The 25154-nt window shown below is 42.8% G+C and overlaps 1 protein-coding gene across 3 annotated transcripts in view; it reads right to left on the bottom strand.

Annotated features, from left to right (window-relative positions):
* TBL1X (transducin beta like 1 X-linked) overlaps positions 1-25154 on the bottom strand; it is a 478333-nt gene that overhangs the window by 13322 nt on the left and 439857 nt on the right. For all 3 annotated transcript variants that reach the window (XM_075335487.1, XM_075335485.1, XM_075335486.1), the window contains 4 exons: positions 17788-17885; positions 14896-14956; positions 7635-7756; positions 4166-4240 (listed from right to left, as the gene is read on the bottom strand). In XM_075335487.1, the coding sequence (XP_075191602.1) occupies positions 4166-4240; positions 7635-7756; positions 14896-14956; positions 17788-17885 (356 nt within the window). The remainder of the gene's footprint in view (positions 1-4165; positions 4241-7634; positions 7757-14895; positions 14957-17787; positions 17886-25154) is intronic.

Genomic DNA, 25154 nt, shown 5'->3' with positions numbered 1-25154 from the left:
CGTCTGTGCGTTTGAAAAGTCAAATGGCATTCCTTCTCTTGAGCCCCACCATACGCCCAAACAATTTATTTCCACCACATATGAGGTATCTGCGTACTCAGGAAAAATTGCACAAGACGTTTTAAAGTGCAGTTTTTCCTGATACAGTTTTAAAAAAAAAAAAAAAAAAAAAGGTTCATGGTTCAACGTTAACTTCTGTGGAGCCCCTGGGGGTGCAATGGGCTCACCAAACATCTAGATAATTTCCTTGAGGGGATGGGGTCACTTGTGAGGGAGCTCCACTGTTTAGGCACCATAGGGGGTCTCCAAACATGACATTGCGTCCGCTAATGATTCCAACCAATTTTGCTGCCAAATGGTACGCTTTCTCTTCTGAGCCCTGCCATACGCCCAAACAATTTACTTTCCACCACATATGAGGTATCGTCGTACTCAGGAGAAATTGCACAATACGTTTTATGGTACATTTTTTCCTGATACCCTTGTGAAAAAAAAAAAAAAAAAAGCTACGTGGTTCAAGTAACAGTTTTGTGGTGAAAAAAAAAATATTGTATTCATGGCTCAACATTATCAACTTGTGTGGGGCCCCTTGGGGCTCGCTAAACATCTAGATAAATTCCTTGAGGGGTCTAGTTTCCAAAATGGGGCCACTTGTGGGGGAGCTTCATTGTTTAGGCACCTCAGGGGGGTCTCCAAATGCAACATTACGTCAGCTAATGATTCCAACCAATTTTGCTGTCAAATGGTGCTCTCTCTTGAGCCCCGCCATGCGCCCAAACAATTACTTTCCACCACATATGAGGTATCATCGTACTCAGGAAAAAATGCACTATAAATTTCATGGTGCATTTTTTACTGATACCCTTGCAAAAAAAAGCTACCTAGTTGAAGCAACAGTTTACTGATAATTTTCTTTTTCTCTTTTCACTGCTCAACGTTGTAAACTTCTGTGAAGCCCCCAGGGGTTCAAAGTGCTCACCAAACATCTAGAAAAATTATTTGAGGGCTCTAGTTTCCAAAATGGGGTCACTTTTGGGGTAGCTCCATTGTTTAGGCACCTCAGGGGGGTCTTCAAACCCGACATGGCGTCCGCTAATGAGTGCAGCTAATTTTGCAGTCAAAAATTCAAATGGCGCTCCTTGCCTTCCGAGCCCTGCTGTGTGCCCAAACATTTGATTTCCACCACATATAAGGTATCTGCGTACTCGAGAAAATTCACAATACATTTTAAGGTGCATTTTTTCCTGATACCCTTGTGAAAAAAAAGCTACCTAGTTCAAGCAACAGTTTTGAGGTAAAAAAAAAAAAAAAAAAATTCTCTTTTCACGGCTCAACGTTATAAACTTCTGTGAAGCCCCCAGAGGTTCAAAGTGCTCACCAAACATCTAGAAAAATTATTTGAGGGCTCTAGTTTCCAAAATAGGGTCACTTGTGGGGTAGCTCAATTGTTTAGGCACCTCAGGGGGTCTGCAAACCCGACATGGCGTCTGCTAATGAGTGCAGCTAATTTTGTGTTCAAAAATTCAAATGGCGCTCCTTCCCTTTCGAACTCTGCCGAACGCCCAAACAATTGATTTTTAACACATATGGGGTATCAGCGTACTCAGGAGAAAATGCACAATAAATTGTAGAGTGCACTTTCTCTTTTCTCCCTTGTGAAAATTTAAAAAAATTATATGGCTAAAGTAACATTTTTGTGTTAAAAAGTAAAATTTTAATTTTTTCCTTCCACATTGCTTTGGTTGCTGTGAAGCACCTAAAGGGTTAATAAACTTTTGGATGTGGTTTTGAGCAGAGTGAGGGGTGCAGATTTTAGAATGGGGTCACTTTTGGGTATTTTCTGTCACCTCGGCCTCTCAAAGTCACCTCAAATGTGATGTGGTCCCTAAAAAAAAAATTCGTTTGTAGATTTTGTTGAAAATGAGAAATTGCTGATTAACTTTGACCCCTTCTAACTTTGTAACGGAAAAAAATTTTGTTTCGAAAATTGCGCTGATTTAAAAGTAGACATGTGGGAAATGTTATTTAGTATTTATTTTGTGTGACCTATTTCTCAGATTTATAGCCATAAATTTTCAAAATTTGAAAATTGCGAAATTTTCCAAATTTTTGCAAAATTTCCTAAATTTTCACAAATAAAACGCAAAAAGTATCGGCCTAAATTTACCACTGACATGAAGTACAATATGTCACGAAAAAACAATCTCAGAATCGCCAGGATCCGTTGAAGCGTTCCAGAGTTATAACTTGTCAAAGTGACACTGGTCAGAATTGCAAAAAATGGCCCGGTCATTAGGGTGTTTTAGTGGCCGGGGGTGAAGGGGTTAATAACAGCACAAGTGATCGCCCAGACACCAGCTTACTGCAGCACGATCATGTTTGCTGCTACTAAAGAGAATGTAAATGGTCTTATTTAAAATCAGCTGATTATTCATTTGGCCATCTGGACCAGACCTTCAGCCTTATTCAGATGTTTCATGCACATGTTCTGTCCCTTTATTTCTTGAACAGAACATGTACCTGTTATAATCTATGGAGCTGTTCACATGTTTGTGGACCACGGATCTACAAAAATATCACACTGAACCCTGGATAAATATAACCCATATAAGTCTATAGGCTCGTGAAAACAACAGCTAGCACAAGGATGCCATACATTTACAATCCATTAGCTGTCTATTTTTAAAGGGAACCTATCAGGTGCAATTGGCAACCAGAACCACAAGCAGTTCTGGATGGATATTGCTAATCCCTGCCTAGCAGTCCCTATATCTAGTAACATAGATAGAGATTTTTAGAAAAGCATTTCTAAAGATTTTATAGCGTATACTAATGACCAAGGGCAGTAGCCCCAAGGGCGTTGCTAGTCGCCCCCATTACCATGTTAGTACGTGCCTGTGGGTGTGCTAACATGCTAATGAATGCGCAGCGTCAGAGGAGATCTCTCACCGCTTGATGCTGGATTTCGGCTCAGTGCGCATGACCCCGAACTTCCAGGGTCATGTGCACTGAGCTGAAATCCAGCATCAAGTGGCGATGGCAGCGGAAAGGTGAGTGAGATCATCCTATGACGCTGCACATTCATTAGCATGTTAGCACTCCCATGCTAATTGGGGTGACTGGCGAAGAAAGCAACGCCCTTAGGGCTAGTGCCCTCGCTCATTAGCATACGACATAAGATCTTTAGAGATACTTTTTCTAAAGATCTCTATCTATGCTAGTGTATACAGGGATGGTTAGGCAGGGATCAGCAATATACACCCAGAACTGCTCGTGTTCTGGGTGCATATTACACGTGACAGGTTCCCTTTAACATGGTAATAAAGTCACTGATAAAATACTTATGGTTACATGTGCCATGGACCAAAAAATGGACCAAAGATGCATGGACATCTAATCCAAAAGACCGATGAAAATTAGTCTTTTTTTTACCCACCTTAGACATCTGAATGAGGCCTTACTGAGCTTTTTATAGGCATATTTTTTTTTTTCAATGCACTTGTGCAAATTACTCCTTAAATTGTTTAAAAGAACTGAAGTCCTCAGTGGTTGATACCTTTTAATGGCTAACTGAAAAGATGGTAATAATAGCAAGCTTTCGAGACTACTCAGGTCTCTTCATCAGGCATGGTATAACAAAATCTGAAGTGTCACATTTATACACAACAGGACATAGAATAGTGCAGTAAAAAAAACAAAAAAAACAAAACCAAGTTATATGAAACAGAACTCTCTATGGCAGGGGGGGGGGCGGGGGGGCAAACTGTTGTGGCCATATATTTTGCTGCAGTTCAGTGTGAAAGTTTTATTGTCCTCGGATTAGGATCTAGTCCAGGGCTGTGACACGCTCGGATGGTCAGAGGAGCACATCTCTTAACTGATGTAAAAAGACATGAATCCATGAGACACATTCATTCCTGCTCTGAATGTGTCAAAGGTCATCATAACTTTGTACTCCCATAGTCCATCTCTCTGGGACTTGAAGTTTCCTTTCAATACCAGCAATTTCATGTCCATATTATATTATATTTGGCTAACACTGTGCAAAGATATATTTTACCCTTAAACATAAGTCAAATTGTCCTCATCTCTCACAAGTTTTGCTGTTTCCTGTAATGTATGAACCATAATATCTCCCGCAGAATAAAATCATTGTTATTTTTACCTTTAACGTCATATCGTCTGAACAGGAGGCCAGAAGCATCCCTGATGGGTCCCATTTAATAGCATTAACTTCATTCTAAGAGACAAGACAAGGTTACATTATAAACGGAAATTCCACCCATCATCCAGCGGAGGGCAGTCACGTATCACTTTACCGCACACTGTACACCCATATTAAAACATTTTCTTCCTTAGTGTTAACATATGTTCAATGAGGATTCAACATAAACCTGTTTTTTCGGGGCAGCACCTTGTCTGTAAATTTCCAAGGTTAATGTAAAAGCTGAAGTTGTTAACTTCAGGAAATTACAAAATATCTTTCAGCCAAGAGTGTTAAACACATCCTTGAAAAAGATTAAGGTGTTGGATTTTATTTAGTAGAAAGGTGGATTAAGCACCAGGGAGTATGTTGGCATGGAATAAATGAAGGATGAGAACAGTAAAAACAACTGAAATAAAACTATTAAGAATAACAGGCCTACCTGGAGACGTTGTAAAGGGGCAGTTACACACCGCAAGTTTTTCAAATCACTGACAAGAGATTTGTGGGTTTTAATAACAATTTCCGGGTGCTAAAGGATATATCCATGAGTAAAGTCCTTAATGCAAGTGGGGAGAATACTGAGGTCTAGCAGAAATCCCTTCGTTAAAGTGAACCTGTCAGGTCTAATATGAACCCAGAACCACGAGCAGTTCTGGGTGCATACTGCTATTCCCTGCCTAACCGTCCTTTGCATATGTGTCGCCCCGGCCACAGCGGTCACCCCAGGGACACCACTCCACCTCCAGGGACTTCTTCTGATCTTCTGGCGACAGGTATGTCAGGTTATTTATATCTGAGTCGTGACGCCACTCAGTTTGCGGTCAGGGTATGGGTGACCGCCACTGCAGTTTTAACGAGCGTCTGGGGCTGATTGAATCTGCAGTCGGATGGTGTGGCCTCCCGAGAGTGAGGCTGGCCCCAGGGGCTCGGGTGTATGCATGTGCCGTCCCCGTGCCAGCAGCCGGCACTGGTCGGATCCGGGCCTGCTGGGGTGGTGGCTCGAGGGTCTTCAGACCCGGGAGACCCCCGGGTATGCTGAATAAATGGGGGGGGCGTAGATGTACGGGCTAGGCCGTATTAAGTTTGTGACGCCACCCACGGTGTGTGGTGAGTCGGGACACCACTGCTGCCGTTATGGTGCACCCCGGGGGAGATTTAGTGCCAGCTGGATGTTAACCCCTCCGTGGGTAGGGATGGTTGCCCCGGGACCCACTTGTTTCCGGTCCTGGTTTCAGGGTCCGAGTACCCACCTTTGTGCTCCAGTTTCTGGGTCTGTTCCCCATATGGGTGGTACTGTGGTCTTATCCAGCTCAGCTGTGGGATGTTGCCTTATTACAGGTATATGGCTGAAGAAACATAGTATGTTTCCGAGAAGGTTAGACTTGGTGGTCACTGTTTAATACCAGTTACTGAAAGCTCAAGCCCCTTTGTAGCATGGGTCAGGGGTATTCTGTATTTGTAAGCGCCTAATCAGGAAAGTCTGTTTTTTCGACTGCATTATAGTTTGCTACACTTTGGCTGAAAATAAAAGCCTTACATTTCCTTTACATACAAATCAAAAAAGTCAGTGGAGCCTCTGTTAGGAGTCTCAACACAGAAACCAGCCAGATATCCCTCCGGGAAGGGCCCAGCCAAGGGGTGACTCTAGGAGACCACCATAACCACGATATTAAGTGGCCCTTTTAGTCAATATCCAACTTTTTGACAAGTTGTTGGTCTACTAGGCATTGCTCCCATCTAGCCAGAATCCTACTCCACACTGATGAGGGGCAATACCCCGAAACCACTGTCTGTAGATGGATACCTGGCCTTGGCTTTTCCCTTGTCATATCTTTAAACTTGTCAAAAAGTTGGATATTGACTAAGGGCCACTTAATATGGTGGTCTCCTAAAAAGAGCCACCCCTTGGCTGGGCCCTTCCCGGAGGGATATTTGGCTGGTTTCTGTGTTGAGACTCCTAACAGAGGCTCCACGGACTTTTTTGATTTGCATATTTCCCAGGGGGTACCTAGGATTTCACTGTCTTGAGCGCCCTCGCTGGCTGCCGGCGGTGTTTTCTCTGGCTGGTCTCCCCGAGATCAGTGATGGTTTTGTCTTATTTCCTTTACATGGACTGTTTCTGACTGACTGCCTTGCCACCCTATAATGCCTACAGCACGTTACACCTAATAAAGTATTTATTACATATAATCTATTATATTCACTATGACCCCTTGGCTCAAACAGAACTATATGTACAATAGCTCTAATATGGTAAAATGCTCATATATACACAATAACTGAAGAACAGACATTAAGCAGAATGGGTGCACCAAAACAGATGTGTGCTTAAAAAGATCATGGTGCAACAAAAGCTATATAACCATGTGATAAATTAGGCTAATTTTTGTCCTATTGTAATTAAAACTCCAGCTACAGCAAAAGGCTGCTTAACTATGTAACCAATAGGGGTAATTCACAACTGATTATAATGTCTGACAGTATAATGATGGCTTAAACTACCGTATGTAATAGGTTATGATGGTTATTCACACCAGAGTGACAAATCAGCACTACAATATTGCCTAAACTAAGTACCATTACTAGCTATAGAACAAAGTTACCATAAAGGGTAAATTACCAACATGTTGGTTGCTGAATGGCTGATCCCATGTTTTTGGCCCTGACATGTTTTGTCATCCTTCTTTAGGGGGCTCTAACTGGAGCATGATCTCTGTAAACAAGGCTGATTCACTAGCCCACCCCCCCACATTGGAGGCCCTTTTTATTGTTATATTAATTATATTTTCATTAAAGAATTCTTCTGGTTATAATGTGTCACAATATCTTCTGAGTAAGGTATGTCAGTCTGGGAGATGCTGGGATTTGGTTTTAATTATGGAAACATACTGAATATCAAGAACTAGTTACAAAAGGTGTGTGTTGCTTTTCCCAATACATGAATGTTGGCCAGTGACCATTATTTTATTTGCTTTCTGAAATGGTTATTCATTTCAGATATCAGGATTTCTCAACAGCATTGACCCATCTTTAAGATGTTGCCCGTCTTTAACAATTGTTCTTTTATATGTTAAAGGAATCCCAATGTGTTTGGTGAAGGCACTGAATTGATCTTCCGACGGCCGTTTCGCACCTGACAGGTGCTTCTACGGGTCAATGTTTGTGTGCATCCATCCCTACCCCTCCCCTTGCATGCCTAAAGATTAAGTCCTCTGAATGTTTTCCACTGACCAGTGAGTTGCCTGCATTTCTTAAGTTTTTGAAGCATTGATCTTACATAATGGCTATTGCTTTTCTACGGAAGCCTTCACTTTAGGTGCATTTTGTTTTTTCTGGTCGTTCCTCATACTGAAGATGGGAGAATGTTCTTCATATGTATTACAATAGCCATTATTCTACTTAAAATGACAGATTATGAAATGCTTACTGTATGTCCTTGGAAGGTTTTAACTGGGCGGTCAGAACCGAGTCTGCAGACATGAATACACATATCTGTGCTACAGGAGGCAAAGGTGGTATTGTTCTGCCAGTCTACATCCAATGCGGGAGCTGCGGGGAAAAGACAACACCAAATGTCATTGTTATAATCTTATCTATAGGCAACATTGGGATGGAGAGAAACGTAGATAAACATAGATTTCACTTGCATTTTCTTATAAGACAGCGTATTATTCCCTTTTCATGTATAAGATGTGCATTCTGTTAGCGTTTGTAATAGCTGGCTTAGTGCCTCATCATCCGGAATCTGAAGGCATAAATATGGTCTTCCACAGCTTGGCACATAAATATAATTGAGTTTTATGGAGCCAAACTTGTCCCCACACAAATATTGCTTAGTGCACAATTTTATATAGGAAGTGTGAATAAATCAAGTGAGTCTTGTTAAAATATAGACTTACTTTTCGAGAATCCATGCTGATGTGTTGGAAAATGTAATCAGCAACCTGCATTCCTTAAGGCAATTTACCACATTTGCGGATGTTCTGGAATCAGACGTGGGCAGAGATGGGGCAGAACATTAAAAGCCCTTTAATATTGTGTGGGTTCACTGTCATTAAAACCACTGTAAACCATCAATGCAATTGTGACGCCCTGGACTAGCCAGGTAGTTACAGGTAGACCCCCTGCAGAAACACCAGCCCCTAATAAGGTGACACCAGCCAACCTACAAAACCCTTGTCACCTCTCTGAATTCAATGGTCACACCAGGAGGCGGAGCCAGGCAGTTGGCCACACCCACAGAGGAATACAGAGGGCCTGAGACAGGAAACAGTCAGTCAGTTCACCGTGGGGAGCACAGTGTTGAGTAGTGAGTGGAGTTCAAGTGCAGCAGGCCTGTGGCGTCAGGTCTGCAGCAACTGACTGGTGCCGGGGTCGTAGCCCTGGTACCGTGGCAAGGAGGCAGACTGTGGTTGCCGCCTGCAGGAGCCGGGAAGACTGCTGGTGGAATCTTAAGGGACCGGGACAGGGTAGTGGCCCGCCGGAACCGAACCGGGGAGCCAACTGGAAACCGGAGCACCAGGAGGGGTACTCCGACCCAGAACCAGGTCCAGAAGCCAATGGACCACGTCGAATTCACTGATTGAGGTCTGGACCTTAAGTCCTTTCCCATCCCAAGACCCGAAAGACTGCAACACCCCACCGAGGGGGATAGAAAGCCACCACACAGGCAGAGATCCCACGGGCTAGCGCCTGCGGGCAAACAGGTACACATCAAGCCGGGGAGCGGACTACCATTGCTGAAGCATAGGCAGTCAAGTTCTACAAAGAGGTGCAGGAAAAAGGTGGGAGCCACCAACCTGAGAAAGGGGCAAAGCGCAGCCGGCTGCGGGCACCAACCACCATCCTTTTTGGTTTACCAGAGACTCCGGTGTATCTGTCATAGTGTGTACAACAGTGCCCTCGGGCCACGCACCGCAGCATACCATCTTGCCCGCACCTCACAACCACCGGGCCCCGGGACCATCACCCCCTGCCCACGGAGGGGTCAACACCAGGCTGCATAACACAGTCCCCGGGAGACTAGTTAATGGCAGCGGTGGTGCCCACATTCATGACAACCTGTGGATGGCGTCACGAACTTACACCTTTAAACTCTACGACCTCGGCCGTGACCTACCCCACCGAAATCCCTACACGTAGCGCCAACTCCCTTTCAGAGTGACGTTACCTCCGAGTCCAGTAGGAGCTTGAGCCACCCACCGACGAGTGCGGACCAGAGCTGCTCGGCAGCCGGCCGAGCCCCGGGGCGGTACACAATGACTGCACAAGATATTGGAAGGTGTCCTGTGGCACTAAAATGCTGTGTGACCTGGAAGTTTTTATGAGATGACTCAAACATACATCTCAGACACCCAAATAAATTCAGATTTTTGGAATTTGGAGATCAAATCAACACATTGACCGCTGTCATGTTCCTCAAACTATTCTGGAACACTTTGCAAAATGACATGGAGCATTACTCTGCTGCAAGAGGCCACTACCATTAGGGAGAACTGCTGCATTGAAGGGGTGTACTTAGTCTATAAAAGTATGTGTCAAAGTAAGGCCAAAAGGTTTATTAGCAGAATTACAGTCACTATCAGTTCTGTCGCTTATCCGTGTTATGTAAATAAAAGCTCATAACCTGACTTTAAATTCTTCAATTGTTTAATAAATTACTCTTTTTAAAGCTGAAACCCTCCCAAATTTGGCTTAGGTTATGAAAATAAAGTTGCAGCAAAGCTGAAATATTGATCATTTAATGAACACCAAAAGGTCAGATTTTGGCAAGACAAAAGTTTTGTTTGCCTTGTCATATATTGCACCTAATCCTAGTTTACATCCTCACCTGTGCTCACTAAAATGATCAGTTAATTAGTGGGTGTGTATAAAAAACCCCAGCACCCCAGACCTTCACTTGAACTGCAACTTAACCTTTGACAACATGCCAAAAATCCACCCTGCAACCAAAGCCTTATCAAGAGCCTGAACAGATCCACTGCAGGAGGTGGCTGGCACCTTTATTGCGTCTCAGCGTCAAGTACAAAGAATTAAAAAAAAAAAAAAAAAAAAAAAAAAAAAAAGATTTGAAGAGACTGGAGGAGATTTTTTTTGACAAGCCCAGGTCCAGCAGACGCCACAAAACAACTACTCAGGAGGATCGTTTGTTGGTTAGAAAATCTAAAGCCAGCCCCTCTTCCACTGCAGCAGAGCTCCAAAAGACCTTGTCACCTCAAGTCCCTGTGTTAACTAGAACAGTTTGTAGGATTCTGTCTCGAAATGGCCTCCATGGTCGAATCAGTTCCCAGAAGCCAGCACTAAAGAAAATTAAAAAAAAAAAACCCAAAAAAAACAAAAAAAACAAAAACGTGTGGCATTTGCCAAGTGCCTCAGCCTGCTAAACAAATGGGTGCTGGAAAAGTGGCAGAAGGTGGATTTCTCTGAATTTTCAGTTGAATTACACCACAGCCACCGCAAATACTGCAGGAGAGCTACTGGAGCCCATATGGATCCAGGAAACAGTTAAGTGTGGTGGTGGAAAGATCATGGTCTGGGGTTACATTCAGTAGGGGGGGGGGGGGTGTGCAAAACATTTGCAAGGTGAAAGGCAATAGCCATAGCCTAAAATATCAAGAAGTATTAGCTACCTCTTACATTCCCAATCATAAAAGGGGTAAAATTCTGCAGCAGCGTGGTGCTCCATCCCATACATCCATCTCTACAACAAAGTTCCTCCTGGCAAACAAGATCAAGGTGCTCAAGGACTGGCCAGCCCAGTCACCAGACATGAACATCATTGAGCATGTTTGGGGTAGGATGAAAGAGTAAGCGTGGAAGACAAAACCAAAGAATCTAGATGAACTCTGGGAGGCATGCAAGACTGCATTCTTTGCTATTCCTGATGACTTCAATAAATTGTATGAATCTTTGTTGAACCGCATGGATGCAGTCCTTCAAGCTCATGGAAGTCACACAATATTAAATATGGCTCTAACACCACAACTTCATTCACCAATGTTATGCAACATTTCTGTCTTAAAAGTTAATAATTTGTTTGCATTTCACATTACTTTCTATGGGCGACAAAACATTTGTCTTGCCAAAATCTGACCTTTATGTGTTCATTAAAATATCACTATTTCAGCAACTTTATTTTCATAACCTAAACCAAATTTGGGAGGGTTTCAGCTTTCAAAACAGTAATTATGAAACCAATGGATGAATTTAAAGTCAGGTTATAAGCTTTTATTTACATAACACGGATAAGCGACAGAACTTGTGTCAGGGACTGTACATTGCTCCATAGAATAATTCTGATGCTCCTGTGCATTGTACATTCCTTTATCTATGGACAGGGCAGTTGGACGAGTTTATAGTTATGGGGCCCCATATGCAACAAGCTGTGACGTCAAAGCTAGTATTTTTATGTATTCTCCATTCTGGGGCTTGTGTCCATTGAGAGCCTGCAACACGGGATCTATTTAACCCTATTGTTGGGATTTACATTTTTGAACCATGTCTTTGTCCCACTATGTACACTGACTCATTGCCCTTTGAACCTGAGGTCTTTTTGCCAAAATTCAGCCCTTGCGCAGGGGACTGTTCACACAAAATAAAAACAACCACCATGGGCTCCCGCCATATTTTGATTGCCAGTCAGGTAAAGCCAGGCAGCTGGGGGCTGGGATTCTCCGCAGCCCGTAGCCGCCCCTGGAAATGGCGCATTATTTTTTAGCGCCATTTCCAGGCGCATTACCTGGCTTGTCCAGCAGCCCTGTTGGGTGGCACGCTGGGTAATAAAGGGGTTAATACCAGCTTTGTATTCTCAGATACAAAGTCCAAAATTTATGGTGTCATGCCAAATTAGATGTGTCCACCATGAATTTCTAGTAAACCAAAAAAAAAAATAATTAGAAAACAAAAAACATTGAGACTCCATCTTCATTATAAAAACAATCCTTAGTCTGACGTAGTCCACAGGGACAGTAATGTCAGCTCTGCTTCATCACTGAGCACAGTCTATACAAAGTGAGAAGCAAAGAGAAACATGTCTGCTCTGCTACATCACTCTGTACAGAGTGAGATGCAGGCTGACAGTGAGGGGATGATTGCACTTGCGTCTCGCATTGCATTAATCTGCACCTGACGCTCTCAGGAGAGGAGCACATAAGCTACATGGAAACATGCAGATGACCCGCTGCTGTGGGGAGAATGTACGCCATGTTACGAGATCTCGCACAGTGACCATGAAAGTTCAGTCACCAGGACGTTTGATGACGTCAGTCATGTGACCAGTCTGTAGCCAATTAGGTAATAGAACATTCACACCTGACTTGTCACATGATTATGACGTCACGGAAGGTCCTTTTAGTCAGAGGGGCTTACCGAGGGGTTAAGAAATGGCAGATAATAGGAAAGTTGAAGGACCAAGCAAAATATCTGAGCTGCTAGTAGAATTGCTGGAGAGAGACAGAATACATGCTTGACTGCAAAAGGCCTTCAGGAAGATTTAGCAAACCCCTACACAAATATGGCTTTCATGGAAGAAGCAGAAGAAAACTTCTGCATCCTGTGGACCGATTAGGGTAAATTAGAACTCTTGCCACAAGGATCAAAAAAGGTATTTGGGAAAATAAAAAAGGCACAATTTCAGGAAAAGAATATCTTGCTACCACTAAGTATGGGGGTAAAAATCATTCTTTGGGGTTGTGTTACAGTCAATTGCACAGAGAACATTCCACAAGTAGAGGGAAGAATGGATTTAATTAAATTTAAACAAATTCTTGATGCAACAAAACACCATCTGTAAAAAAAAAAGCTGAAGTTAAAACGAGGATGGCTTCTACAAATGGATAATGATCCTATGCACAACTCTGAAGGTTTTACAATGGCCCTCAGTCCTCTGATCTGAACATCATTGAAAATCTGTGGCTAGACTTCAAGAGCAGTGCATGCAAAACCACCCAGGAATCTCACAGAACTAGAAAACTTAAGGAAGAAAAGATAAAAAAAAAAATCCCCCTAAGATTTGAATAACTTGGCTGGCTACAAAATGCGTTTACCAAACGTGACACTTACCAAAAGGGGGTGCTACTATGTACTAACCATGCAGGGTGCCTAAAGTGCATCTTCCAAATTTTACTTTGTTAATTTAAAAAATGTAAAATGAGAAAAAAAAAAAATTTTTTTGTTGCCTAAAATACAAAAGGAAATGTGTCATCTTTAAAGGGAAGGTTTTTTATTTTTGTTTTAGTTATGAAATAAAGTATTTTTAATACAAAATTAAACTGTTTAGATTTTATTTAATTCTAGTTTTTTTGAAGCACTGGGGTCTGCCATCTTGAATTTGCTGTGAGTAATGACAGTTACTCACCTCATTTATGACAGCCCATGTGCATAGAAGACAGTTGTTGGACTCCGACCGCTATACTTAACACAGCAACAGCGTCGTCGGTCATCTGGACAAGCCCCCTGGGCTGTCCAGATCACAGCAGAGGGAGGATCTCTCTGCCATCTTTGTGGAGCTCACAGCGTATGCTGTGTGCTTAATTTTCCCATCACCTGCTGGGATGGATGGAGTGGGTACCGGTGCCGGGCAGTGCTGATTGCAGTAACTGATCCTGGTGTGCTGCTCCCCACTCTGCCGCTCAACCCCTCCACTCTGTCGTTCACCTTAGGCCTCCACTGCGCGTTGCTATGTACTATGATTGCTGACAGGGCAGGCTGCCAGGGGCGCAGGTCTCAGGTGAGTGCATATGGCTGGGAGCGGTGACCGTGGTGTGACATCTACAGCCTACGCAGTACTGCACTACAGATCATCCCTCCTCGCTGCATGTCACCTCGGACCTCCAATCCCGGCAGCACAGTATATGGTGGGGCGGGATACAGTGAGGAATTGGGATACAGTCAGTGGGGCATTGGGATACAGTGCGGCATAGGATACAGTGGAGCACTATGCAGCTGGCCTTAGTGGCACTTTAGACATTAGGATCACTTTGCGGCCACCAACAAAATGGCTCCGTACTGATCCTAAACTTAATCTTCCCTTATCCTTTTGGAAACACCCACATTTGGAGGGGGGAGGTAACATTACACAGGAGAGCAGATTCTGCCCACTTTTACTGCAGTTGTAATGTGAGCTAGTTCTACAGTAGCTCTACAGCACGATTTTAGCAGCTGCTCCCCTAGTGTTTAAGAGTGGAAAATAGCAAACGTTTTGATATTTCTCAATTAGAAACATTTAAACACATTAAAAAAAAAAAAATACTTCCTATTTTCAGTTATTAGAACATTATGACACCTTCCCTTTAACTTCATGCGTTTTAGACATAATTTCATCTTTAACTTGCTTAATTCTTCATAACAGTAATTTTGCCCAAACTTTTACATCCCATTTTATGACAAAGATGGATTCCATCTTCAGATTCACCAGGTAAGTGGATTCTTGTGGTTTCTCTATTCCCCACTCCCACTTTGTAGTAGTGAGCCACAGAAATTTATTCACTGTAAATTGAGTTTTTGAAGAAAGTTCAGCAATGCTGATGAATTGTAATATCAAGAGATCCGCTCATCTCTAATTTCTTTGGAGTGAATGGCTTTGCTTTGACTAAAATATACATTGCAATGAATGGAGACCACAGGAATGACTTCATATACTGTAAAATACAGAAAATTAAAGACATTTCCATTGACAAAACATATGATACCTGAATGGAAGGGAAACTGTTGTTTTGCCTCTCCCGTGTGAGCATCCCAGATTATTGTTGTCTGCAAAGCAAAAATACAGAAGCAGTATTAATTGTCAGATTAGAGAATTTATGCCCTAAATGATCTTACGCTTATACAATTTTATCCCGATAATTACTTTTTCATCTGGAATATTTGAGCCTTTGGCGAAACTGGCAAGGAATATTTTGCAGGTTACTCATTCCTCAGGCATTTCAGTAGATCTGTTGTCTTAATCCCTTCAAAAAAGTTTAACCATTTACAGCAGTCCAAAGTAATAACCCAGAGTCATTGTACTAAAGGGCAAGACTGAAGAAATCTTCAGATATGATATGAAAGATGGAGAGAATAGTATTACGGTTCTGCCAAATAAATAATGCTTGGTGAGCTTTATCACAGATTATAGATGGGTAGAACCAGAAATGTACAGTGCTTGCAAAACTATTCACCACCCTTGGGTTTTTACCTATTTTACTACATTACAACTTGTTTAAATATTTTTTTAATCTGATGTGTGTGATACATCAGCACTAAAAAGTCTGTTTGAAAGTGTAGTGAGAAAAAAAAAAAAAAAATTTATGGGATAAAATAAATATTGACGTGTGCATATGTATTCACCCCTTTTGCTGTCAAGTTCCTAAAAAGTTCCTAAAAAGTACCTTCATAAGTCACATTATTCATGAAAGGAAGTCCATCTGTGTGCAATCTGTGTCACATGCTCTGTACACACACTTTTCTGAAAGGCCACAGAGGCTGCAACACCACTAATAGGACACACACACACACACACACACACACACACACACACACACACACACACACACACACACACAAATCTCTGATCCCACGGAGCACCAGCAAATGGAAAAACATGGCACCACAACAAGCCTACCAAGAGGGCTGCCCACCAAAACTCTTAGCCTGGTCAAGGACTTAATTAGGGAGGCAGCCTAAGGACCAAGGGCAACCCTGAAGGAGCTGAAAGGTTCCCAAGCAGAGACTAGAGTATCTGTCCATACGACTGCAATAAAGCGGGCTTTACACGCTAAGATCGCTGCAGCGATTTCGTTTGGGTCATTGATTTTGTGATTAACATCCGGCCGCTGTACCAATCTCGTTGTGTGTGACTCCAAGGAGCGATTTTGGATCGTTGCAAAAACATCCAAAAATCGCTCCTCGTTGACATGGGGTCCATTCTCAAATATCGCTGCTGTCGCGTGGGCGAAGTTGATCCTCGTCCCTGTGGCAGCACACATTGCTACGTGTGACGCCGCAGGAATGAGGAACCTCTCCTTACCTGCCAGCAATGAGGAAGGAAGAAAGAAGGTGGGCGGGATGTTCATCCCACTCATCTCCGCCCCTCCACTTTGATTGGCCGGCCGCTTAGTGACATCGCAGTGACATCACTGTGATGCTGAACGTCCCTCCCCCTTGAGGGAAGGATTGTTTGGCAGTCACAGCGCCGCCGCCGACCAGGTAAGTGCGTGTGACGCTGCCGTAGCGATAATGTTCGCTGCGGCTGCGATCACCAAATATCGGCATAACGATAGGGGCGGGGGCTATCACGCTCGCCATCGCTAGCATGGCTAGCGATGTCACTGTGTAAAGCCCGCTTTAGTCATACACTCCATAGACCAAGCCAGGATAGAAGAGTGACCAGAAAAAGACTTTAGTCAAAAATTGGAAGGCTCATTTTGATTTTTCCAAAACACATGTGGGAGACTCCCTAAAGTATGGAGGAAGGTGCTGTGGTCAGATAAGGCCAAAAATGAACTTTGGCCACCAAGGTAAATGATATGTCTGGTGCCAAAATCAGCAAAGCTCTTGACCCCAAGAACACTATTGGCAGCTGGCAGTAAAAATGGTCCTAATCAAGGGCAAGATGGAAGGTTTTATGTATGGGGATATTTACTGTACCAAAGCTTAAACCTAGTGATGAGCCTACTAGTTGACTACAATATTTTGTTTGGATGTCCATCTCTTGCCTTTTTAATGAATGGACCTCATTTTATATAGTCTTCCAACTGTTAAGGCACTCACTTGATGCAGTTTGGGAGTTTTCTTGGCCGAGACTGCTATTGACTAACTGGATGATGCTGTGTTTCTATACTAGAAAAATCTTCATGGCTGCTCCTCGTTCTAGCCCCTCATTGGCTCTCCTATGAGATAGCAGGATGCAGATTTTTCTTTATGACATCCAGGGGTCAGCTGATGACCCCTATTGTCATCACAGTACTTCTATGAAAACCAGCACATGGGAGGCATTTTAAAAAGGAGGCTGATGTTTTTATATATACAGCAATGCTTTGTCATTGCTGTATATAGGACAAGTGATCAGTACAAGATAGGAAAAAAAAAAAAAAAAGTCAAATCACTTTCAAAAACACAAATTAGGAACAAAAAAAAAACAACATTTGGTATCGCTATTGTTTGTAAAAGTCCGATCAAAATCTAAAATAAATTAATCCGGTAAACAGTGTAAAGTAAAAAGTAATAACAGGCAATTCAAATTGTATATATCCAAACATATCAATTAACACATCAGCTTGGAGCGCTAAAAATCAAGCTCTCCTACAGCTTCATATCCCAAAAATAATTAAATGTACACACAGAATACTAAATAAATATCCCCAAAAGCAGTTGCAGAATTTCTCTTTTAGCCATTTTTTTAATATATAAAAATAGACTTAATAGAGCTTGCCTATGTATGCTTGGGCTCTCTTTGGTGGCACCAGCCAACTCAAAATAGATTGGGTATTCCATGGATATGTCATGAAAATTTCTTGCATTCAAAAATGTTCCCGTTGACCTTCCTATTAAAATGATTTTCTATATACATTTTTCTGTATTTGCAATTTTGGATAAATACATACCTTATCAACTCCTGCACTCAGTATGTAATTCCCCTTCTTATTCCACTTCAGTGCAAAAATGGGACCTTTATGTTGACCTAAAGTGCTTGCAAGATTGCCTGAAAAGAGAAAAACAATTCTTTACTTTGTAAAAATTTCCATAATAGAATTAAAGGGAAATTTTCTCTAATTGTTTGCATTTACAGATCTACTGCAGAAAACTGGCTATGGCTCCTGATGGGACAGAATAATGTGAAGATATCACATCTCTGTATAGTACAGTTAATGGGCACTATGATAGTGGGTTATCAATGTTACCTGGATCATGTTCCCTGTATAGCAAATTGTATATAAAAATAGGATAGCCATCAGTATTGTAGATATAGGCGTAATTACCACGATAGCAAGTATGGGGACCTCACAACCAGAAGAGGATGGGACAGAGGATCATAATCTGCTCAATCTTTGAAAATTGAATGGAGGTAGACATTCAAAGTTGAGTTACAATCTTACTTTGTACATATTTTTTTGGGTTCTAATATAGGTACCGTAGTTCTTGATATGGTATGAGAAATTGTTGTTCATAATGAAAGTGGAGGGGCTGACTTAGTGAATGTGTAACACTTAATTTTAGTTATTATTGAGCACTATATGTACCGATAGGGATGAGTAACTTTTTTAGGAAGAGTATGAACTAAGGGTCTGTTTACATGTACCAACTGGCGGCAATAAATGACTGCATATCAGTAACTTTTTATGGATCAGCAGTAGTTTTAATATCCCGTATATACAGACTGCACAGTAAATGATTAATAGATCCCTTGTTGCACATAGGCTGGCATGATTCTGGGCAGTGCCAGTCCTGTTTATTGAGGATGTGATGCCCAGAACAATCATCTCTTGCCCTGCAAAATGTTTGTGCATTGGGTGATCAGCACCTTGTTTAAACTGAAAGTTTGTCATGGGACGAGCATTCTTAAGAACTCTAGTTCACTATTATCTTTCAGTGTAAAAGTCTTAACACTTACCCATGCCTGATTGTTGGATTCTTCAGTTAACAGTCTTCAAAAGGGATTGGTCATTTTAACTTTAGGAGTTGGGCACATGACTTTTTAGCAGTTTCTAATATACAAGAATTACAGGTTCCCTTTCTGCACTTAGTTTCTCCTTATAGACTCCACACCTGCTTTCAAATGTCTGCCGATTGGGAGGGGGGCACATGACTAAAGTAGTTAAAATAAATAATTAAAAACAGCCTTCAGTTTGATCTGAAGTCATGGTGACTTGATAGATGAACAATCTGTAGGAACAATCTGTAGGAAGATTGATCTTGTGCAAGACTAGCTAGAAGACCATGGTGGACCTACGCTGTTCTCTTGATAGCATCAAGCCATCTGGTTGCTGGTCTCTTTTCCTTGTTTCTTCTATTCTTCTGATCATGGTGTTGTCCTCCAGTGATCGCTCACTTTGTATGAGGTGTCCAAAGTAGGTAAGTTGTAGCTTTGTGATCCTTGCTTCAAGTAACATGTCTGGCTTGACTTTCTTTTTGCCATTCAGGATATTGAGAACATCCTTTTCCAGCACCACATTTCAAATTCGTTGATTCTTATTCTGTATTGTTTACTTATCCAAGGTTTTGCATCCATATGATACTACAGAAAAGACCTGACAATGGTCTAAGTCACAAGTGAAATGTTCCTCAATTTTAAGACCTTTTCCAGTGACTTCATTGTTGATTTACCCATAGCCAATTCTCCTATTGACTTCCAGTTAATTGTGAGATCATTGATCTGAATAAAAGCTCTTTACAACTTCATTAGTCGCCTTCCATCTCAAATGTGTCTCTGTTGTACCGGTTAGTAGTCAAAATTTTTAAATTCTTTGTATTGAACAGGAGTCCCATGTTTGAGCTTTCCATCTTGACACTCCGTAATAGGTCCTTCATTCCATGTATGCTTGTTGCTATCAATGTAATGTGTATTTAAGACTGTTTATTCATCCAGCAATTTTGATTCCTTCTTTTTCGGCAAGTCTATACTTCTTGAACATAGCTGAAGAGAAATGGTGACAGGATGCAGCCATGTCTGACGCCTCGCGCTACTTTGAAACATGCAGTGTCACCGTTTTCTGTTCAAACGGTTGCTTTTTGATCAATGTAAAGGTTCCTAATGAGACAGTTCACCTCCAATTAAAATGTAATTCAGTTTTCCTATGATTTTCAATTGGAGGGGCAGACAAAGATTTGGTCACATGTTCCCTTGTCAACTGTCATTTTGAGACCTGAGCAATTTTTTTTTCTTAAGTATTAATACAGATTTCATTAATGTCATTCTTATGACAATCATCTAAGCAATGATTTCAAGTCAACCATTTTAATAAAAAAAAACCAAACATTTTTTGCTTGTAATTACACCAAACATATCTGCTTTAATTTAATCAACAAAGTACATTATATAAGCTTCACAAATCAGATTTTATTAGTTGTAATAGTAGCTTTAGAATGATCCACATTACGATCAATTACAAAACTGCAATTCTTTTTTCACTTTTATCCTTTGAACTTTATGTAATTTTTATGATGGAACATGGAATAACTTTAACGGAGCCCAGCTCTAGTTCATAATTTGTGAAGCATGGATTGATTTTTCTCAAATATACATAATCCGAGAACCAGGTTTCCATTGTTCCCATTATTCATCTCAATAACAAACAGCAGGACTCATCCGAAACAGTAGATCTTGCTGAAATGAGCCAGTGGAGTGTTAACAAGCTGTCATAAAACCCATATTTTAGTATTTGTATAATTTACGCTCTACCTACGCAAGATGTTTATTTATAGCCAACGTAGTTATTGTTTATGATTCCTAAAATACACTTGCTTGGACAAATCCTTTACACTAACTCTACGTACATAGCAAATTAATAGCACAGGTATGCAAAATTTGAGTTTACGGATGGATTAAACAAAAAACAAAACCAACCACACCTATCGACCAACTGTTTTCTTGTACCCCGATTTAACACAACCCCCCCACCCCCCCAAAAACAAAAAAAAACAAACAAAACAAACAAAAACACAATATAAAAAAACCCACACAATTTTTAATCATTACATATTGGTTTTTGCACAAAACACTCTTGAAATTACATCCATTAAAGGAGAATTTTTTTTTTTTTTTTTTTATTGCAGGAAAAAAAAACTAAGTAAAATCTATAATTGTTTCTTCATTCTGCCAATTGACTTGTAGAAGTCAGACAACTTTGCCATAATGACCCAACCCAAAACCCACACTTTCCCCTTTTTAACCTAAAATAAGACTGCGAGACATTGGATGTAAAAGGCCACAGCAACCCCGTTTATTAACACCAAACAAGCAATAACATTTCATCCATAAACATAGTAATATTCCATAAACATAACCACCAGCAAAGGAGGTGGGGGGGGGGGTTTAAATGATGAGTCCATTATACATGATTGCAATACCAGCTCCATCACATGCCCTCAGCCACACCACACCGGCTCGAGGACACCTAGCCGAGTGTTACCCGACCAATCTCCCACTGGGACCTAGCCCACCAGGGACCCACGTTAACATGTCCCGCTGTGACCCAGCACAGCAGGGACCCACCTTAACCAAGTATACCATTGCACCATCAGGGGTAACCTGTTCCTGCACTGGGTCCCCCTCCTCGCTCTTTGTGCAATCCACAGACTTCAAATAGCCCCTCCTTTCTGCCACAGTCCCGCCATGAAAAACCCAATCCAAGCTGACTCAATGGCTCGAGTAACCAATGCCTTGGTATCAATTCTAATCGAGCAAAACTGACCCCATTGGACCTCGCAATGCCAACCTGCACCAAACCACCAGTACAACAAGGCCAGCTGCACCCAAGACTTTCAACTAGCCGACCACAGCGTCCGATCCCACGTACCGCCTGCGCGACCAGTCCCCAACAAGCCACCTGAGCAGCCGTCCCCATCCTGAAGGAATAGGGTGCGAACTCTGCCTCGTTGAGACCTCAACGCTGCAGGCGCCTCTGAAAATTGCACACCAAATGATAATTAAGCAAAGCCAACTATTCTTATTGTAACAAAACAACCTACACTGGTTCCCTAACCTCTGACAGATTCTTGAAAATATGCCCTAAAACATACTAGGCAGTTATTCCGAAGACAGGAGCCCCTATAAATGACCACAGGACCCAGGCAGGAAGACAGGCAGTCTGGCCCAATATCACTGATCAAGCCCCTGGAATCCCCAGCGACCAAGTCTCCTCCACCTGCGCGCAGTACCAAAACCTTTGGTGGTGCTGTCAACCTTGCGTGATAGCAAAAATCCTGAAATATCCACCCATTCTGAAATATCCACCAAGAACAATTAGCAAAACCAATCCACCAAGGGATCACAACAACCCTGCCGAACTAAAAATCAGTCAAGCCGATCACCATTGAGAAGAAAAAAAAAAAAAAAAAGAAGATCACAACTATTCACCAATGTGTCAACACCCCCCACCGCCAGAGGCGGTCCCAAAATATAAGTCAGTACACCCTTCTGACCACCACATACTACTCAATGACCCATAAAAGGGGTGACCCACCCTAGTAACGGCCAAATGACCACCATTGATTGTGTGCATCACCTGCACACTCCCAACCCCAAATAAACAGCACTACCATTGCCACACTCTTACCAAAAGTTAAATGTAACACACACACACACACACACCCCCCCCCCCCCCCCCCCCGGAACTGCTGATACCATAACCCCGGGCCTGCTGTCAAAACTTTGCACCAACCAGGTGCCCCGTGCCCGCCACTTGGCCTTAAAGCACTGCAAACCAACCCCAAATGGAGCACAACCCCCCCGACAATTACTGGAGTCCTTTGAATCATTAAGATTCATTGCACCTGGCACTAGATTCCCATTCCATGGCATACCACCAGCCTTACATTGAGGAAAGGAAGATTGTAGTTGTGACCTGCTCACATGCACCTTCAAATACGCCTCACCTGAGGCTGCGCCATGAAAATTGTGTCCCCGTAATGCCAGCCAGTCCTGACAAATACGTGGGACCAAATGAGCCTCCTGGCTATGTAGCGCCGAAGGGGCTACACCACCACTTGAGACCAGTCACACGGCCATCGAAACAAAAAAGGTCATGCCTAATGCGCTATACACCATTCCTGTCAAACAGAACACCTATTAGCACTGGCTAGCTAGATAAACAATTTACCAACTGTGGCGACCCCCGATCCAAATAGTCAACAATGGGCCGCCCAACCCAAAAATGTCACTCATTCCTCGCACCGACACATTACCCGAGCCCCAACCATCTAGGAGCACCAGAAAAGAAACCAATTTATGACGATCCTACAGATATCTCCAAGACCCATATACGCGTATGGCAAAGCAGAGCCAACCGTACCAAAGAAAACCCCAAGCCCGTCGTAAGCAAGAAATTTATAATAAACTCTTATGGAGCTTCAACAACGGCTGTAACAAATACCACCCGATACGGTCCACGAAAGCTCAGCTGGCAACCCTAAGAGCCGCAGTGAGAACCCATGTGTATAAAACTTAAAATCTGCAAATCTGCCCTTGTGCAGATCCGACCAGACTCCAGTAAACCACCTCATAATAGCTGCGGATCATGCAAAAGCCCCAAGCGGCATGTGACGCACGCATTCAAATCAACCAAACGTAACCACTAAACAGCAGCACGATATACACTGGAATCTAATAATTACCCGTGACCTGACATCAGGGCCCACCAGGATGAACCAAACCCGTCTAACTATCAAAATACATGAGTGCCGCAAATACACCCTGGGCATAAAAGAAACACCTTAGCAGTCCCCAGATTAGTCCATGAATAGAAAATAAGCACTCGACCATCCCTGATCCCAGACTACCTGACAGTACCCTTAAACCATGAACTGCAAAACCGAAAAAAATTCAAACACTGACCACAGAGACACCGACCTCATGCCCAGCCGTGCCCCATTCCGAAACCCCCTGAAGAACACAATACCACCCTAGCGCACCCGAAACCATACGTATAAATCACCCTTACCACTCACCATAACCCAAGCATTAATACAAGGTGTGAGCCTTAATCTTACTAGGCTGACTCTGGAGTCCCACGGAACAGCCACATGTGTCCTCCACGTCGAGCACCGCCATCTTTTCCATGGATTGACGCAGGCTGCAGCCCTCCCGGGCCGCACTACAAGTGCCCGACCGCCTGTCCATCCAGGGACGCTTGTCAAAAAGGTCACCAGCTTTGCACATGATGCTGGGGACCCGTGAACGCACCACGCGGTCGTGCCATGCCAAACCCCCACGTCGTGGCCTGCCTGCATTGTAGCGGAACCACATGCTGCTGCCTGACTGCTGCCCGGGCCCTGCGCAGGCCGCACCTTCTTGAATATGCAGTCGATCACATGACCGCCCCTTTGGGCTCCAGGACTAGGGGCCCATTGGAACTCAGTAGCCAGGGACTCCTTATCTGTTTGAGGTACGGGCCGGTCAGTCATTCTTCGTCCACTGCTGCAGCTTTTCCTGGAGCCAGCGCAGTCCATGCGGCTCTGCCAACAGCCACTGGGACAGGGGCCTTCTCAGATCATCCTGGGTTCCACGATGATTTCAAAGTCTGCCAGTTAAGTAATGACCACCTCCCCACAGTTCTGCCCTATATATCCATCCAATAAACTGACCACTCACATGGCCCCATAATGCCGCCCTACACTTTCCCGCACAAAAAGCACTACATCTTAACCCTTCGCTACCCCTCAGGCCTAGCATCCCTCAGTCATGTTCGCCCTCCCTGGAGCCCCTTTGGGCCAGGCATCCAGGCTTGTCTTTATTAGAAGTTAATTCTTCTCTTCAAAGCCGCTCTCAATACCTTTTCTTTTATAGAATGCTGCGGATCATCTTTGTGAAGCACCCTGCACTAATCCTCCATGTTAATGTTCCATCTGCCTTGGTATATTCGTTCCATCTGCCTTGGTATCCTGATGAAATCTTTACCCTTGTTGCACCAAGGTTTTCAGGAAAGTAGTCCAAATAGGAACGTTTGAATTTACTTTTTTTTTTTTTTTTTTTTTTAAATTCCTTGCACAGCCCAGTTGTGCGCTCCAGAGTCCTTTGGGGATCAGATTCTCCTTTTTGCATTTGGATAAGAAAAATATGTCGCTGTCCAGTTGTGCGCATTGGATAAGAAAAATATATGTCGCTGTCCAGTTGTGCGCTTTGGATAAGAAAAATATGTCGCTGTCCAGTTGTGCGCATGCACAAAGTTGCACAGCCCAAAGTTTTGAAAGATTGCAGTATCTTCTCCACTATGAACTTAAATTTGGATCTTCGTTGTTAAAGAAATTTCTTCAC

Source organism: Anomaloglossus baeobatrachus, chromosome 2 (assembly GCF_048569485.1).
Source record: "Anomaloglossus baeobatrachus isolate aAnoBae1 chromosome 2, aAnoBae1.hap1, whole genome shotgun sequence".
In the NCBI taxonomy this organism is placed as follows: domain Eukaryota; kingdom Metazoa; phylum Chordata; class Amphibia; order Anura; family Aromobatidae; genus Anomaloglossus; species Anomaloglossus baeobatrachus.
Note: the sequence above shows the minus strand (reverse complement) of the source record. Positions and strands in the feature narration are given on the sequence as shown.